The sequence below is a fragment of the Poeciliopsis prolifica genome, unplaced genomic scaffold, assembly GCF_027474105.1.
Source record: "Poeciliopsis prolifica strain line A6 unplaced genomic scaffold, Auburn_PproV2 SCAFFOLD020, whole genome shotgun sequence".
Taxonomy (NCBI): Eukaryota; Metazoa; Chordata; class Actinopteri; order Cyprinodontiformes; family Poeciliidae; genus Poeciliopsis; species Poeciliopsis prolifica.
The window spans coordinates 9,760,437-9,779,873 of NW_026562395.1; the positions used below are offsets into that span (position 1 = coordinate 9,760,437).

General features: G+C 41.4%; 1 protein-coding gene across 2 annotated transcripts in view; it reads left to right on the plus strand.

Moving 5' to 3' along the window:
• Positions 1–19,437, plus strand: part of dse (dermatan sulfate epimerase) — a 43,722-nt gene that overhangs the window by 12,953 nt on the left and 11,332 nt on the right. The window contains exons 5-6 of one of the 2 annotated variants that reach the window (XM_055044285.1): positions 5,832–6,071; positions 14,850–15,057. In XM_055044285.1, the coding sequence (XP_054900260.1) occupies positions 5,832–6,071; positions 14,850–15,057 (448 nt within the window). The remainder of the gene's footprint in view (positions 1–5,831; positions 6,072–14,849; positions 15,058–19,437) is intronic. The other variant, XM_055044284.1, reaches the window with a different exon arrangement.

Consider the following 19,437-nt stretch of genomic DNA (forward strand, 5'->3'; position numbering starts at 1 on the left):
TTTTTATCTTTCCTCACCTACAGCAATTCCCATTGCTAATTTGAAATGGCAAACCGCTAAACCAATCATTATTGTTTGCTAAAGTATTTTTAAGGTCATTTACACATTGGGTGTGAGAGAGGGGATGTAGGAAATGAAAGAAGAATCAATCTATGAGTGACTTATACTTATAGAAAAAACTTTTTCCCAGCAGGACATTGTTAAGTTTATTTGCATGTACAGCTCAGCTATTCGTTAAGCTCTATTTTAGACAGATAGCGCTGCCTTCTTGCCCTCCTCTGACATTACAAAAAGGACCCTATCTCTCGTTGGCATGAAAACTTACATTACAGTAATAAGATGACGGAAAAGATGGATCAGGAGAAATTGGATTTGGCAGTAATATCAAAAACTTCCACCTTGTTGTTCATGGCCTCTCTGTACACACCTTTTGTTTTGTTCTCACTTTCTGTCTGAAAGGCCAAAATGTTGTGGCTAGTTTTAAAAGAGATGTGTTTTCTGTCTTTGTCACACGATGGCCCAGGTTTGGTAAGTTCCTAAGGACTTACAAAATATTTGTGACATGCTTTGGTCAAAGTACAGCTGGATTACAGTAAATAATCCAGCTGTAATCTAAAAATCTTTTAAAGATGTTTAGATTACCTTTTTTCATTTAAAACAACTGAAGACACTGTTGTGATCTAGCCCTGTAATCCTAGAAATGTTTTTCAGGTGAGATAGAAGGCCAACTTTGTAACTAACTTTATGTGACTCTGAAGCAGTGCTGGCCCAAGCCTCCACGGGACTCTAAGCAAACTTTGATTTTGGGGCCCTCTAGTTCTGCTGACAATGTGGACTGGCTGCAATCAGCAGTCTGATCATTAGATCATTCACATACCTGTTATCTCTGGTAGTGCTTTTTACATTACATACATTTATTGGCCAAGTGATTTATCAAGCAGTTGATTTCTGGGTGCCGATTTCCTTAATTTTTGGGGTTCGTGATCTGCTGATACTTACATGTGAAGCCATTTTATCCCCTGATCTTATTTTCATCAACTGATGAAAATGAGCAAAGGGCAAAGGGCAAGTCTCTGTCCTCTTCTTCCCTGCAGTGAGAGGTGCAATTAACAATATTCACCCCACTGTTGCCAGCTCAGCAACCTCTTGGTAAATTTAGCAACATTTCAGACAATAAAAAAATAATATCAGCCAAAATCATAATCAGCAGGTCAGGCTTTTTAAAGATCGTCAATCAGAAATTTTCCAGACAACTGCAATCGGTGCAGCTCTACACATATTTATGACATTTGTTGATTTACCCTTCTCTTATGTTGTGGGTCAAATTGACCAAAGTTTAAACAAAAAAATTTTTAAATAGTGGGAAGTATTTTTTGTTTTGCATGAAACTTTTTCTGTTTGTCTTAATAGGTGGACTCTACATGAATGAATTGGAAATCCATTCATTTTACACAGTTGCAACTATCTATGTACTGTTTACATAGATACTATTTGGGTCAATTTTACCCAGCTCTCAAGTTTAAGGGCAAAAAAAGATTTTAAAAAATGTCCAATTCTATGTTTCTTAGAGTTATGAGTGAGCAAAACGCATCTGCATGACCAGCAGAAAACTCGGCATCATTCGGCAGCTCTCGTTGAACGCACATGCGCAGTTGGCCACCAACGAGTGACGTGTTACTCCAAACCTAAGGACTGGGGGATTTTCTTACTTTTATTTTTACCTTACTTTTCTTTACCTCCAAGTTAAACCAGGGCAAAATACCTCCGGCTGACCCCAAGGACATGAGCAGTATTTTACAATGACTTCAGTCTATAGAAATGCTAAACTTTTAAACTTTTAAACTGCTGGAGGTGAACTTTGAGATCAACGCTACCTGTGGAAATGAAACAACCCCTCCTCAAATCAACGGAGAGGTTGTGCACCCTGCACCGAGCAGCTCACCCTGGAACACTCTGGGTGCCAAGCCGAAACGGGAGTCTCGCACTGTGGATCCAATGAGATGATTATCAGGGAGAACCCCGCACCTGGACGAATCAGCGTGGCCGGCTCTGAGCCAAAACCCACCTTCAACTTCAACACCTGCTCCGCCAAAGAAAGACAAACAAGCAGCTGCAACCAAAACGCCTCCATCAACCCCGCTCCCACTGACAAAGCAACCTGCCCGAGCCTCAAAACATTCTGACTCTGTGGGAATCCCACTGAAAAACAGATTTTCTGCACTCCTGCCTGAGCCTCTGAGTGAAACTTCGCCTTCAAACATCAACAGTGAGGCAAGACCAACACATCCATCCCCAAAGCTCCAAGGGACAAAGCATCCACCAGGAAAACAAAAGGTATGTCAAAAAGTGCTTATTGTTGGAGATGGCAGTAAAGGGAATCAGTGACGTTTGCAATCCAAGGAAAACAAGAGTGATGTATTTTCATTGTGACACTGTATCTGATTTAACCAACAAACTGCTCTCTCTAACCACTGATCAGCCAGATATTGAGACTTTAGTTGTCCATGTTGGAGCCAACGATCTGGCAAAGCAAAAGTCTGAGATTCTGAAAAAGGACTTTAACATTCTTCTGAACACTATGGGAAAATTAAAAATGAAGTTATTTCTCAGTGGTCCAATTCCATTACCTCATTGGGGAGATGAAAAACACTCCAGGCTGCTCACGATAAACAAATGGCTGATTAAAACCTGCTCTACCAGCTCAGTGACCTTCATCGATAACCTCTGGATCTATTGGCAGCTTTTTTTTGGAAGAGGAGGACGCAATCTTAATAAACATGGGATACTCGCTGCAAACCTTTTTTATTTTATCAACAAGGACAGCAACAGGATCATCGCGTCAGAAGAACAGGCTCAAGGATGTCTGACTAGGATGGAACGCTCCCCGTATCAACAGCATGATATTCCAAAACAAGCTGATAAATCTACTGGAGATGGAGCGACTGCTTCCCTCCCTCCTTCCCCCCTCCCTCTCTGCTCCTCCAATCATTCACAGGATTCAATAGATACCAATGAAGAAATGTCTTCCGGACCAGAGTTTCTTAACTTTACAGATGGAATGAATCAACAGGTTCACTTTGGCACGTCTGTCCTTAGCTCTCACATAGCAGACCTCACTTCATTTAAGCTACCTGCCCCCAGATCCATCACTCTGCGTTTCTGAGGTCTGAGGCCGAGGACCAGATATTATCTTTACACCCGTCTTCTGCCAGAATGTGTCTGGCCCCCGGGTACTGCAGAACAGGACATTACCTGTCCGGATCACTACAAGAAAATTTACAAAAAACAGAAAATGATACAGCTGTCCTATTTCAAACCTCACACTGAAAATCTTTCTGCCTCCAAGCCACTTAAAGTAGCTCTTTTAAATACCAGATCACTCTGTGCTAAAGCTCTATTAATTAATGATTTCATCACTGAGTATAATGTTGATGTTATGTTTCTGACAGAAACATGGTTGAATGACGATAATGACCAAATTGTGCTAATTGAATCAGCGCCTCCTAAACAACAATTTTTTAAGTGAGAATAGAAAACATAAAAAAGGAGGAGGCGTGACTTCTATATTTAAGAAAACCATAAATTGTAGTTAGATCTCTTGGGTCATTTTACATCTTCAGTATTTTGGAATTCAGGTTAAAGGCTACAAACAAACTTGACTCTAACTTTATACAAAACTCCAACATATGTGGAAAATTTCTTTACTGACTTGAATGATCTTCTATCTCTCAAATGCATTGATTATGATTGTTTAATAATTGTTGGTTATTTCAACATTCATGTGGACAAACCCGAAGACAGAGGGGCAAAGAAGCTCTCTAATGTTTTAGAAAATTTTGGTTTAACACAACATGTCAAACAAGCAACACACACTCAAGGACACACACTGGACCTGGTTATCAGTAAGGGTGTGAATATTTCCAATATCTCTGCAACTGATGTCGCACTGTCGGATCAATTTGCTGTTATCTCTGAAAGTTGTTTATTCTTTGACCCACTTGGACAAACAACTACTGTCACAAAACTTTCTTTCACAGAAAACACAGCAGAAACATTTAATCAAATCTACTCTTCCTCCTCACCCTTAAGCTGTAATGATGTAGATAAGTTGGTAGATGATTTTCAGTCTAAAGTTTCATATATCATTGATTCCATTGCCCAAATTAAATCAAGGTGTCTGGTAGGAAGAAATCTCCATGGAGAAAAGAACAAACAGTTCGACCTGTAAGACAACTCTGTCGCAGGGCAGAACAAAAATGGCGTAAAACTCAACTTCACGTTCATAATGACATCTATAAAGAAAGACTACGTAACTATCACTCAACACTAAAACATGCAAGGAGGCAAGCTCTTGCTGTCTGGATGTCCTACCCACACATATAACTCATATCATCTCAAACCTCCCATTCATCAGCAAAGTTATTGAAAAACTGTGTGTAAATAATTAAATAGTTCCCTCATGATGACCAACTGCTTTGACACTTTCCAATCTGGTTTTCGTGCTCACCACATTACGGAGACTGCCCTCGTAAAAGTATTCAATGATATCCATATAAATACGGACTGTGGGAGAACCACAGTGCTGGTTCTGTTGGACCTCAGTGCAGCTTTTGACACTGTCGACCATGACATAATACTGAATCGACTTGAAAGTTGGGTCGAACTCTCCGGTTCGGTGCTTGACTGGTTTGAATCTTACATAAAGAACAGGGATTTCTTTGTTTCAATTGGAAACTTCTCATCAAAGAAGTCAAAGGTCACATGTGGGGTACCCCAATGTTCAATCTTAGGACCCCTCTTATTTAATATTTATATTTTCCCACTAACTCAGGTTATAACAGGAAATAATATTAGCTACCATAACTATGCGGCTGATACTCAGCTCTACATTACGATGTCACCAGGTGAATAAATGTTTAGAACAGATAAATGTGTGGATGTGCCAAAACTTTCTCCAGCTGAACAAAACCAAAACTGAAGTCATTATTTTTGGACCTAAAGAGGAACAATCTAGAGTCAATGCACAGCTTCAGCGATCAGGCCTAAAACCTGGGAGTAGTGATGGACTTGGACTTGAACCTTGCGAGCCACATAAAGACAATTACAATGTCGGCCTTCTATCACCTGAACAACATCTCCAGGATTAGAGGACTAATGTCTCAGCCAGATCTAGAGAAACTCATTCATGCGTTTATCTTTAGTCGCATTGATCATTGCAACAGCGTCTTCACAGGCCTGTCCAACAAATCAATCAAACAGCTGCAGCTGATCCAGAAGCTGCTGATCCAGAAGCTGTTGCTCCTGTTCTCACTAAAACCAGGAAGATAGAGACATAACACCAGTTTTAAAGTCCCTCCACTGGCTCCCTGTAGCTCCAAGAATAGATTTTAAAATACTGTTGTTAGTTTACAAATCACTGAACGGTTTAGCACCACAATACATTAAAGATCTGCTGTTTTTGTATCAACCTTCTAGACCTCTCGGATCTTCTGGTTCTGGACTGCTTTGCATCCCCAGAAAAAGAACCAAGAGAGGAGAAGCAGCTTTCAGCATTTATGCACCAAAGTTTGGAACAAACTTCCAGAAAACTGTGAACCAGCTGAAACTCTGACTTCCTTTAAATCGCAACTAAAAACACACTTGTTTAGAATTGTTGAAATGTAATATGTAACAATGTATTGTCTATTATATTTTGTATGACTTTGTGTTCTTGTGTTTATGATGTAAAGCACTTTGAAATGCCTTGCTGCTGAAATGTGCCATACAAATAAAATTTTATTTGATTTATAACTATTGTTGAAACTCAGATGTCCTGTTGTAATGCGTTCTAGGTTACCTTCAGGAAGCCTACCTGTGGACAAAGCAAGTCCTGTCCATCATGGAGAAGTCTATGGTCCTTCTGCAGGACGTGACAGATGGTTCTCTTTATGAGGGTGTGGCCTATGGGACTTACACCACCCGTTCCCTATTCCAGTACATGTTTCTTGTGCAGCGCCACTTTGCCATCGGCCACTTCAGCCATCCTTGGCTACTGAAGCACTTTGCCTTCCTCTACAGGACCATCCTACCAGGTAACTGGGTGAAAATCTGAAATAATTTTAGAATACAATCTATTTTGTACTTTGTACCCTGAGAAAAGTTCTCATGCTTCGACAATGTCAGTACAGATTTCATGTAATGGACCAACAAAACATAGGGTATAGTAAATTATATATATATATAGTGACATGTGAGATATATATATATATAAAAAAAAAAAAAAATTCCCTTCTCACCCACCGCGGGTGGTTCTTATCCTCTGAGCTCGGGTCCTCTACCAGAGGCCTGGGAGCTTGAGGGTTCTGCGCAGTATCTTGGCTGTGCCAAGGACTGCACATTTCTGGACTGAGATGTCTGATGTTGTTCCTGGGATCTGTTGTAGCCACTGCTCCAGTTTGGGGGTTACTGCCCCGAGGGCCCCGATGACCACAGGCACCACTGTGGTCTTCACCTTCCAGGCCCTCTCCAGTTCTTCCCTGAGGCCCTGGTATTTCTCCAGTTTCTCGTGCTCCTTTTTCCTGATGTTGCAATCACTTGGTATTGCTACATCTACCACAACGGCTTTCCTCTGATGTTTATCCACTACGACAATGTCTGGTTGGTTCGCCATTACCATTTTGTCTGTCTGGATCTGGAAGTCCCACAGGATCTTAGCTCTGGCGTTCTCCACCACCTTTGGGGTGTTTCCCACTTTGATCTCGGGGTTTCCAGTCCATATTCTGCACAGATGTTTCTGTACACTATGCCTGCCACTTGGTTATGTCGCTCCATGTACGCTTTCCCTGCCAGTATCTTGCACCCTGCTGTGATGTGCTGGACTGTCTCAGGGGCCTCCTTGCACAACCTACACCTTGGGTCTTGTCTGGTGTGGTAGATCTGGGCCTCTATTGCTCTGGTGTTTAGGGCCTGTTCCTGGGCGGCCAGGATGAGGGCCTCTGTGCTGTCCTTGAGTCCAGCTTTTTCCAGCCATTGGTAGGATTTACTGATATCAGCCACTTGGGTTATTTGCTGGTGGTACATCCCATGTAGGGGCTTGTCCTCCCATGATGGTATCTCTGGCACCTCAACCTCCGTTCCCTGTTGTCTGAGACATTCACTGAGCACATTGTCTGTTGAGGCTTTGTCCCTGATGTATTTATGGATCTTAGTTGTTTCGTCCTGGACAGTGGTTCTCACACTCACTAGTCCTCTGCCTCCGTCCTTGCGGCTCGTGTACAGTCTCAGGGTGCTGGATTTGGGATGGAACCCTCCATGCATGGTTAGTAGCTTTCTAGTCTTAATATCTGTGGCTTTCATCTCCTCCTTTGGCCAGCTGATTATTCCAGCAGGGTATCTGATTACTGGCAAGGCATAGCTGTTTATCGCACGGATTTTGTTCTTGCCATTGAGCTGGCTTCTCAGGACTTGCCTTATTCGTTGGAGGTATTTAGCTGTGGCTCCTTTCCTTGTGGCCTCATCGAGGTTGCCATTTGCTTGTGGTATACCTAGGTACTTGTAACTGTCCTCTATGTCTGCTATTGTTCCTTGTGGGAGTGAGACCCCTTCTGTGTGGATGACCTTCCCCCTCTTTGTGACCAGCCGACCACATTTCTCTAGTCCGAATGACATCCCAATGTCAGTGCTGTAGATCCTGGTGGTGTGGATCAGTGAGTCGATGTCTCGCTCACACTTGGCGTACAGCTTGATGTCATCCATGTAGAGTAGGTGACTGATATTGGCCCCATTTTTGAGTCTGTATCCGTAGCCAGTCTTGTTGATAACTTGGCTGAGGGGGTTCAGGCCTATGCAGAACAGTAGCGGGGACAGAGCATCTCCTTGGTATATGCCACATTTGATGGACACTTGTGCAAGTGGTTTGCAGTTGGCTTCAAGGGTGGTTTTCCACAGCCTCATCGAGTTTGCAATGAAGGCTCTCAGAGTCCTGTTGATGTTATACATCTCTAAGCATTCAATGATCCAAGTATGCGGCATTGAGTCATAGGCTTTCTTGTAATCAATCCAAGCCATGCACAGGTTGGTGTGTCGGGTTTTGCAGTCTCGGGCAACTGTGCGGTCTACGAGGAGTTGGTGTTTGGCTCCTCTGGTATTTACACCGATACCCTTCTGTGCCGTGCTCATGTGTTTATCCATGTGTTTGCTTATCTTGGCCGCTATGATGCCTGACATGAGCTTCCAGGTTGTGGAGAGGCAGGTTATTGGTCGGTAGTTGGGTGGGACTGGACCCTTTGATGGATCCTTCTGGATTAGGATTTCAGCCATTTCAGTTAACCACAGGGTGAGTCCCACTTTGTAGCAGCTGGTTCATTGGGCTCGCTCATGGAGAGCAGTGAGTTTCTTTAGCCAGTAGGCATGGATCATGTCAGGCCCTGGTGCTGTCCAGTTTTTCATACCTGAGTCTCTTTCTTGGACATCTGTCACAGTGATGGTTACCGGGGCTTGCTCAGGGAGGTTGCTGTGGTCCTCTCGTAGAGAGATCAGCCACTGTGCATTGCTGTTGTGGGACGCCTCCATTTCCCATATGCCTTTCCAGTATTGTTCAGTCTCCAGCCTTGGTGGGTCTGCTCTGTTGTTATTGTTACCCTGCCATTGAGAGTACACCTTAGCTGGTTGAGTGGAGAAGAGCCGGTTAATCCTTCTGGATTCATTCTCCCTTGTGTATCTCTTTAGGCGGCTGGCCAAGGCTTGGAGCCTCTGTTTGGCAGTCTCGAGTGCTTCAGGTATGGGCATCTGGCTGTACTTTCTGGGTACTGGTCTTTTCATTGCACCCTTGTGGAGCTCTGACAGTTGGCTCACTTCCCTCCTTGTTACCTTGATTTTAGCCTCTAACCGTCTTTTCCATGGTGGGTATTGGGTCTCATGGTTGCTCTTATAGCCAAGTATCTCAAGGATCACTGATGCTGAGTTGTAGATCAGCTCATTGGTTTCTGTTATGGTGTTGGTAGGGATCGTTCTCAATGCTGCATTCACATTCTCAATGAGACTTTCTGATGGTACTTCACTCAGCCGTTGTAATTGGCGCCGGGGAGGCCTGGTTGTCATTCGGGTCATGATTCTCTCTCTCAGGTCAGCAGCTGTCTCGTTCAGCTCTGTTTCGCTCATTGGGGCCGTGTATCCCCTCACTGGGTGGGGACTTGTAGTTAAGTCCCCACAGTCCTGACATCCGGGTTCCTCCCTTTTGCCGTAGCATTTGTGTTGTATCTCGTCAATCTCAAGTTGTGATAGCAGTTGCCGTTTGCGGATGTTGGAACACTGAGCTACTAGTTGTTTAGCGCTTAGTGTTGACTGGGGATGTCGAAGTAACCATTCCTTCCCCAGTCTTTGCATGTAACCTCTCTCACTAGGGTTACTTGAGTAGTAGCATTCCAACAGATCCACATTTTCATCTCTCGCCCATTTCCGTCTTGTTCCAGTAGCCCATTTGTCATCAAGGTGCTCTGGTTCCCCAACACCTGACGCAGACCTTGTTTGGCCGGGCGACGTCTGAGCCGGCATGTTATGCAACTTAGTATCTCTCATGGTATGAGGTAGGCAGTAGCTTGAAGGGTCTTGCCTAAGGACCCAGACTGGATTCGAACCCTGCCCTCTCGGGTGATATACTGATGCCTTATGTATTGAGCTATCCAGTCAGCTATTATATATATATATATATATTATATATATATATATATATATATATATACTGCTCATAAAAATAAAGGGAACACTCAAATAACACATCCTATATCTGAATGAATTAAATAAATATGAAATAATTTCCACCTGTTTGTCTATTCCATTTGCACAACAGCAGGTGATATTGATTGTCAATCAGTGTTGCTTTCTAAGTGGACAGTTTGATTTCACAGAAGTTTGATTTACTTGGAGTTATATTGTGTTGTTTGAGTGTTCCCTTTATTTTTTGAGCAGTATATATATCTGGTAACAGAAATATGTGGATGTATCTCTTTTCAGTGCTATAACAACTGATTTGTGGCATTTCACCACCAGCATTCACACATTGACATTTGAAGAAGTTCTTTACAAATCAGTTCATTGTGATTGGTTGGAGAAGCACTCTAAATATCTTGCCAAAGATTCTGAATTGGATTTATTTCTGGACTTTGAACCATTTTAGCATATGAATATTAATTGATCTAAACATTCCTAAAATACTAAAACATCTAATAAGGTTGTCAGTATCACAGGAACACCACAGGGACCTGTACTCTCACCATTCATTTTCACTCTGCATGTGTAAACATTCTGTCATCTGCAGAAATTCTATGCAGTCAGAGATGGTGAGTACAAAAAGCCAGTGGAGTGCTTTGAGGAGGGGTCTCTCGTCTGCTCCTGGTCTGATTCACATTTGCATATGAACTGCACCAGAGTTCACTTCAACCAAACTGAGACCTAGCTTTTAAGGTGGACACAGTTTGCTTTTTTGGTTCGTTTCAGAATGTTATTTTGCATTCACACGTCCTCAAACAAACAACTTTCTAGACAAACAAACTGGAGTTTGCTTAAAGCAGCTAAATAAGGTGTAATAGACGTGAATGAACCCTGAAGGAGCTTTTCCACTGGAAAGTCACATACAGATCTCTGTCAGAGTAAATAAGCTTTTACTTTCTGTCATTTTCTGTGACTTTTCAAATAAAATAACCATCCTTATTAGTACAAAATAAACAAGAATGTAAACAGTGACATGTGATAAATGTTGAGAAATTATGCTCAAATTTGCATAAACAATTTCTTTAAATGCAAAATCAATATTCTCAAGAGTAGTAATAGCATTACTCAGTTAAAAGAAAAAAGTACAGTGGAGTAAAACTATTTGCACAAGTTCAAAAAGCTACTCAGATTATAGTATTCTTTGGAGATAAAACTGTCTCATAATTCACAAAAGCATGGGATGAGATTCACAAAGCCTGACGATATTAGCTTGCAGAAGTGCTAGCATAGCTCAGTACAACACCTTACTAATTTATATTGCTAACTTGTGTTGATAGTTGCACAATAACATCGCTTAAAATTGATAATCATAGCATGGATAGAAGTAGCTAGATATGTTATGATAAATATCTCATTTACTGCTCTTCTGTCGCTGCCAAAAGTCGGGCAGATGTCATGATTTGAGTTTTTCTCTGTGTTATTTTGAGTTTTCTGAGTCTCTGTGCTGTCCTGTCTCCCCTTGATTACTCCCAGGTGTCTCGTCTCCGTGATTACCCTTTGTGTATTTAATCCCACCTGTGACCTTTGTTCCTCCTTGGGTCCTTGATGTATGTCGTTGCATGTTTCTATTCTGTCTGTCCATCCTTTGGTTCCAGTTGCTACCAGTGTTGAGCCCTGGCTTCCCCTCAGCTGTGACGCCTGGATTTTGTACTGGTTTTCATCATTAAAATTACCTTCCTTGATCTCATCCTGGGTTTACTGCCTGCTGCCTCACTACTTGTCACTACATGACAGAAGGACCCGACCATAAGTAACTACGGTGAGGCACGCAATAAGAGAAGAAAACTAACACCATGGACCCTATTCAATGGAATGATTTAATATCCACTATTATCTAGAGACTAAGGCGAAACCATATTTTGCATAGAAACGCCTCGAGAACTGGTCTACCAAGCTCCCGTCCTTAGGATTGGTGGACCTGCAGCAGGAGGCAGAGTAGGAACGCCAGGCAACTCTAGCCTTCATGGCTGGCGAGACTCTGCCTCCCAAACTGGACGTCCCATTCTTCCTCTCCACCACCGCTCCTGCATCTCTGGGGCTGTCTGATTTCTAGCCCCAGCGTTTCCAGAGCCGGTGTCACCTCCGCCTCCAGCTCCTGTGCCCTCCACACCTTCAGCCACCTCTACAGAGCCTGCTGCAGCACCTCCGTGTCTGGAGCCCTCTGCTCCACCTCCTATTAGTGGGTTCTCTGCCCTAGTTAGTGGGTGTATCCCCTGTGTTCTTCTCAAGCCTTTTCCTAGTTGCTTCTCCGAGCTTCCTAGTGGTCACAGTGTTCCCGAGTCTCCGCCCCTCAGTGTCTCTCAAGTCTCCGTTACTAAGGTGTGTGTGTGTGTGTGTGTGTGTGTGTGTGTGTGTGTGTGCGTGTGTGTGTGTGTGTGTGTGTGCGTGTGTGCGCGTGTGTGTGCATGTGTCTTGTTCATACAAAAAATAGATGAAAAAGATCTGACTGGGATGGCGACCCAGAATCACGCCATCCAAGTCAGACGACTGCTGGGTCCCAGACCCAGCATCTGTGGACGACAGATGCGAGGTCATCTGCTGTCCAAAGATGACAGAGCAGTTTCTCGCTCTTCCTCCACAGGCAAACGTACACTTCATCAATGTTTCTCTTGCTGACTTTTGTTCATAATAATGCACTAGCAGGAAGATATATTACCAGGTACAAAGAAGTCAAGCAATCTGGCGAAGGTTGGCAGAGACTGGCATGTTTAAACTCTGCAACAGCTCTGAAATTCTCAAGCCAGGGAATTACCCAGGAATTACCCTAGCAACTGCAATGGGGTCCAATTTAAAACAAAGTTTAATGTTCTTTATGACAAAGATATAACTCCATAAAATAATGAGCACCTCTTGAACATTGATGAAAATTAAATATTTCACTTACCATGACTAACTTTACAATCGTGACTAACAAAAGTAATTTTAACTCAAACACGAGTTCGGTTTTTAAGCCATTACCGCATTATAGTCTACTTAGCACGTAAAAATTATAATAAATACGACACTACAAATCACCAATATTGCTCAACTAGCAGGAAAACATATTATGAGGAACTAAGAAGCCAGGTGATATAGAGAAGGTAGGCAGAGTCTGGCATGTCTCAGCTCTGCAGCAACTCTGAAAGTATGAAGCCCAGGAATTCCCCTAGTAATTGCAATTGAAAGGCTGCCGTAAAGTAATGCACTTGCCTCTTAAAGGGACACAATATCCATGAAATAAAAACAAAACAGAAATGCAAACAAAATGGAATAAACAAATAAAGTACAGCTGTGTTACATCGACAATGGAATCTGCTACTGTCAAACATTTGGGTCTGGTTTTCAGGGTCTGCGTTAAATCTGTGGAGAAATAGATTTCTGGTCAAATCTGCCTGATGGGTTTTTATGTATTTCTTCTACTTTTTCTGTTGCTTATTGCAATCATACTTTATGTAAATTTATTTGTTAATTTAGTCCCTGTGCTGTCATGTCTAGCCTCTTATTGTTTCCAACTGAGTCTTGTTCTCCTGACAATCCCCTGTGTATTTAACCTCATCTGTTCTTTGTTTCCCTGCTGGATCCTAGTCATTGTCTTTTTGTCATTATCATTGAGTTTGTGTTCAGTCTACATTGCTCACCTGTTGTTCTAGTGTGTTGTTCCTTGAGGAACTACACTGTGTTCCAAATTATTATGCAAATTGGATTTAAGTGTCATAAAGATTAAATTTTTTGTTGTGCTCTTAAATTTATAGATGTTTTTGTGTGTCAGGGTCCTTTGAATCAATATAATTAATTTCAGAGAGCTGGGTTGATTAGTTTGTATGGTGATCTCAACTAAAGGAAATCTACTTAAGAAGGATGTTCCACATTATTAAGCAGGCCAAGCAATATGAGACAGAGAAAGGCTCTGACTGCTGACAAAAATCATCAGATAGTGTAGTCCCGTATGACAAGGTATGAAAACATTAGATATTTAACAAAAACTGATGCGTTATCATCGTACTTTGAAGAGATTTGTGGCTGATTCAGAACAAAGATGGGATTGTACAGATAAAGCCATAATAAAGAAGGTTTCTGTTAGACAAATTCATTGAGAGCATCTTACAAAGCAGCAAACAGTTATTTTGAAGCTGCATGACAATGCATGAAGATGCTCTCATGCTGCAAGGAATACCACTGTCATTGGTTGCTATGGGATTAAAAGGGGAGAAACTCATTGTGTGGTCACCATCCTCCTCTGACCTCAACCCTATTGACAACCTCTGGAGTTTCCTCAAGCAAAAGACCTGAGGGTGGAATGCAGTTCCTATCAAAACAGCAGCACTGGGAAGGTAATCGACATCCTGCAAAGAAATTCAAGCAGAAACTATCCACAAACTCACAAGTTCAATGGATGCAAGAATTGTGCAGGCGATATCAAAGAAGGGGTCCTATGTCAACATGTAACTCGGTGTGCTAAGATGTTTTTGATTGAAATAGCTTTTGATTTTAGTACATGTGACCACTTAATGCTGCACATTCAAAGAATCAACATTTACAGTTATTTAAAATCTGCTGTGCATAATAATCTGGAACAGTGCATTCTGAGTTTTTTTAGTTTTGAAAAAAAAATACTATTCTCATAGGTAGTAAAATTTTAGTTATACTGTAATAGTTCATAACTTGAAAATTTTACTGACCATCATTTGCATTGACCATTTAAGAAAATCTGAGAAAAGACCACTTGTATAATAATTTGGAACATGGTGTACATTAAACACATTATTTAACTAATGTTTAATAATGGTCTCTCAATCCTCATCCACAAACTACTTCATAACATACTTGTTTCATAGAGAAAGGAATGATTCTGATTACATGCTGCAGTTGTTATAATTGTTTCAAAAAATGCTGTCAGCACCAGAAACTATGGGTTTTCTGACATAATTGCAACGTACAGAACAGTGTGAACAAAATCATCCTTGTGACCACAGTCTGTGTATTTTCTAAGGATCCCTTTGTAGATCACTGTTGTAATCCACAAAGCCACATATTGTTTAAAGAAATTTTTAAATTGACTTTTTTTTCCACTTTGCCTTTTTGTTGTGCCTAAAGTTCTGTCTCTCTTTTAATCCTCCCACCAGGATTTCAGCGGACAGTGGCCATCGCAGATTCTAACTACAACTGGTTCTACGGGCCAGAGAGCCAGCTGGTCTTCTTGGATCGCTATGTGTTGCGTAATGGCAGTGGGAATTGGCTGGCAGATCTGATTAATCAAAACAGGATTACAGAAGGGCCAGGCCAGGCTGGAAAGGGCCAGCGATGGTGCACGCTGCACACGGAGTTTATTTGGTAAGATGCTGAATTTTGTTTTAGGGTTTACTGGTAGTGCCATGTATATCTATGCTTTACCTCTTTCCGGTGCAGATAAGGCCCATGCTTTGCAAACTCAGCACAATTGTTTGGAATAAATGCTTATATGTATTTATTCCAAAATGCATAAAAGCTTTCCAACTAAATCATTTCCAGCTCCTCATGACGCGTCGGGAAACAGGTGGATTTTTGTCATCTTTGGAGAAGTGGAGTCTTTCCTTTTACCGTTAAATACAAATACGGTGCCCTGCAAAACTGCTGAGTCATCCCTTGTGTCTTAATGTTTCTCTTCTGCAGCTTCAAGATGAAAGCTCTTCAGGCTTCCTGGAAGTTTTACATTTTGCTTTTAGTTTTGGTTTCTTGCAGTTTTTTTCTTTGCAATAGATGGATCTTTTTGAGATGTTTGTATTTTAGTTTCCTCTACTGGATGGGTGTTGTTTTTTTAAAGAACACACTACACACAATCCATTCTGTGAGAGATATTCTGCAACTCATTATTCTGCTTGTCCAGAAATTATTTTGTGATTCAATGTCATTTAGCTTTGCTCCTGTCTTTAACTTTACTAACCAACCTCCAACCACTTCAGTTTAGAGCTTTAGATCGTTGACTGAACAGAGTAATTTCAAATAGGAATGCACAATATGTCAGCATTAAAGTTTGGCAGTTGTCATGTTTTAACATCGGCCTCAAAAGTAAAGCTGGGCTAACATAACCAATGTTAGTGACTTACAGCGCCTGGCTGTGTCTTCCCTGTATGTATGTGGTCCTCATTAGCTGGTGCGTTAATTGTTAACGAACTAGCACTAACCACTCATGGAGGTTCAGCCCTATGAGGAGCTTTCGCGCTCGTCTTGTAGTCACACATCACACTGGTTTTATAGTATTTTACTAGTAGTATTATTTTTGTGGTTACACTATCAACCATACCAAATGCTTTGTCTACTTTGTCAGCCAGAGTTAATGCGGGCAGCCATGCGAAGATCTGAAAGACTCGACAGTAAAAGTTGGACAACAAAAACAGTTTATGTGGCGCTTATTAAAACTCAATACACATGAAATAGACGAGATACTAAGGCCAACATTAAATTAAATATCTCGTTTGTTGTGCATCTCACCCTGAAGTGAGAGAAGTCACTGGTAACATATTGTTTATGGAATCAGAAAGATTTTTTGCCTGTCAAATGTCACCAATTTTGATTGACAAATCTCTACTGCAAAATTATAGGCCAATCTCAAACCTCCTATTCATCAGCAAAGTTATTGAGAAAACTGTGTGTAAACAATTACATTGTTTCCTCATGATGACCAATTGCTTTGACACTTTCCAATCTGGTTTTTGTGCTCATCACAGTACGGAGACTGCCCTCGTAAAAGTATTCAATGATATCCATATAAATACAGTCTGTGGGAGAACCATGGTGCTAGTTCTGTTGGACCTCAGTGCAGCTTTTGACACTGTCGACCATGACATTTTACTGAATCGACTGGAGAGTTGGGTTGGACTCTCCGGTTCGGTGCTCTACTGGCTTGAATCTTACATAAAGAACAGGGATTTCTTTGTTTCAATTGGAAACTTCTCATCAAAGAGGTCAAAGGTCACATGTGGGGTACCCCAAGGTTCAATCCTAGGACCCCTCTTATTCAATATTTATATTCTTCCACTAGCTCAGGTTATAACAGGAAATAATATTAGCTACCATAACTATGCGGATGACACACAGCTCTACATTACGATGTCACCAGGTGACTCTGATCCCATCCAATCACTGAATAAATGTTTAGAACAGATAAATGTGTGGATGTGCCAAAACTTTCTCCAGCTGAACAGAAACAAAACTGAAATAATTATTTTTGGACCTAAAGAGGAACGATCTAGAGTCAATGCACAGCTTCAGTTATTACAACTAAAATCTAGCGATCAGGCCCGAAACTTGTTGTTGATTATTGTGACAGCGTCTTCACAGGCCTGTCCAACAAATCAATCAAACAGCTGCAGCTGATCCAGAACGCTGCTGCTAGTGTGCTTTTATGTTTATGATGTAAAGCACTTTGAAATGCCTTGCTGCTGAAATGTGCTATACAAATAAAATTTGATTTAATTTTTGATTTGATTTGAAGTTACACATATGTGGTTTGCATGACATTTTTTCCCACACAATATATTTTAATTTATTTTCAGATACAGTTAGGGCCAGAAATATTTGGACAGTAACACAATTTTCGTGAGTTGGGCTCTGCATGCCACCGCATTGGATTTGAAATGAAACCTCTACAACAGAATTCAAGTGCAGATTGTAACGTTTAATTTAAAGAGTTGAACAAAAATATGTGATAGAAAATGTAGGAAGTGTACACATTTGTTTACAAACACTCCACATTTTTGGAGCTCAAAAGTAATTGGACATATAAACATAACCCAAACAAAAAAGTTTTTTCTCAATATTTTGTTGTGAATCCTTTGGAGGCAATCACTGCCTTAAGTCTGGAACCCATGGACATCACCAAACGCTGGGTTTCCTCCTTCTTAATGCTTTCCCAGGCCTTTACAGCCGCAGCCTTCAGGTCTTGCTTGTTAGTGGGTCTTTCCGTCTGAAGTCTGGATTTGAGCAAGTGAAATGCATGCTCAATTGGGTTAAGATCTGGTGATTGACTTGGCCATTGCAGAATATTCCACCTTTTTGCTCTCATGAACTCCTGGGTAGCTTTGGCTGTATGCTTGGGGTCATTATCCATCTGTACTGTGAAGCGCCGTCCGATCAACTTTGCAGCATTTGGCTGAATCTGGGCTGACAGTATATCCCGGTACACTTCAGAATTCATCCGGCTACTCTTGTCTGCTGATATGTCATCAATAAACACAAGTGACCCAGTGCCATTGAAAGCCATGCATGCCCATGCCATCACGTTGCCTCCACCATGTTTTACAGAGGATGTGGTGTGCCTTGGATCATGTGCCGTTCCCTTTCTTCTCCAAACTTTTTTCTTCCCATCATTCTGGTACAGGTTGATCTTTGTCTCATCTGTCCATAGAATACTTTTCAGAACTGGGCTGGCTTCTTGAGGTGTTTTTGGGCAAATTTAACTCTGGCCTGTCTATTTTTGGAATTGATGAATGGTTTGCATCTACATGTGAACCCTTTGTATTTGCTTTCATGGAGTCTTCTCTTTACTGTGACTTAGAGACAGATACACCTACTTCCCTGAGAGTGTTCTGGACCTCAGTTGATGTTGTGAACGGGTCCTTCTTCACCAAAGAAAGTATGCGGTGATCATCCACCACCGTTGTCTTCCGTAAACGCCCAGGCCTTTTTGAGTTCCCAAGCTCACCAGTCAATTCCTTTTTCCTCAGAATGTAACCGACTGTTGATTTTGCTACTCCAAGCATGTCTGCTATCTCTGTGATGGATTTTTTCTTTTTTTCAGCCTCAGGATGTTCTGCTTCACCTCAATTGAGAGCTCCTTTGACCGCATGTTGTCTGGTCACAGCAACAGCTTCCAAATGCAAAACCACACACCTGGAAACAACCCCAGACCTTTTAACTACTTACTTGATTACAGGTTAACGAGGGAAAGGCCTTTTGAGTTACTTGCAGCCTTTAGAGTCCATTGTCCAATTACTTTTGGTCCCTTGAAAAAGAGGAGGCTCTGCATTACAGAGCTATGATTCCTAAACCCTTTCTCCGATTTGGATGTGGAAACTCTCATATTGCAGCTGGGAGTGTGCACTTTCAGCCCATACTATATATAAATTGTATTTCTGAACATATTTTTGTCAACAGCTAAAATAACAAAACCTGTGTCACTGTCCAAATATTTCTGGCCCTAACTGTACATAATTTTCTTCAGCAAATGAATTAACACAAAGCTTGAAACTTTTATAGCCATCAGAAAGAAAGTGGCGGGCTGCAGAGAAAACTACTAACTTTAATTTTATCAGGCTGCCACAGTGCTGGACTAAATGAAGTCTGAGTCGGTCCGACCGACAGATATAAAGAATGTCTGTCTTTATATGAGACATTCCGATATAAAGAAACGGTACCACTATTGTAACCGCGATGCACCTCACTGTTCTCCTAATCGGTCACCTTCCTATTTAAATCCTAAATGTACTTTTTTTTCTCTGCTGAATGCATTAAATAAAATTTAATAGCACTCTCATTCTCAATAAATGAATGCTACAAGTTTATGTCTATGGTTTGTATTACAATTCAATTACCGTATTTTCCAAACAATAAGTCACAGTTTTTTTCATAGTTTGGAGTGACACGATTGGCTTGGTAAACCTGTTAGCATGTTATTTATGCTATAGTTATCTGCATAACTCTTAATATGTTACGTTAACATACCAGGCATGTTCT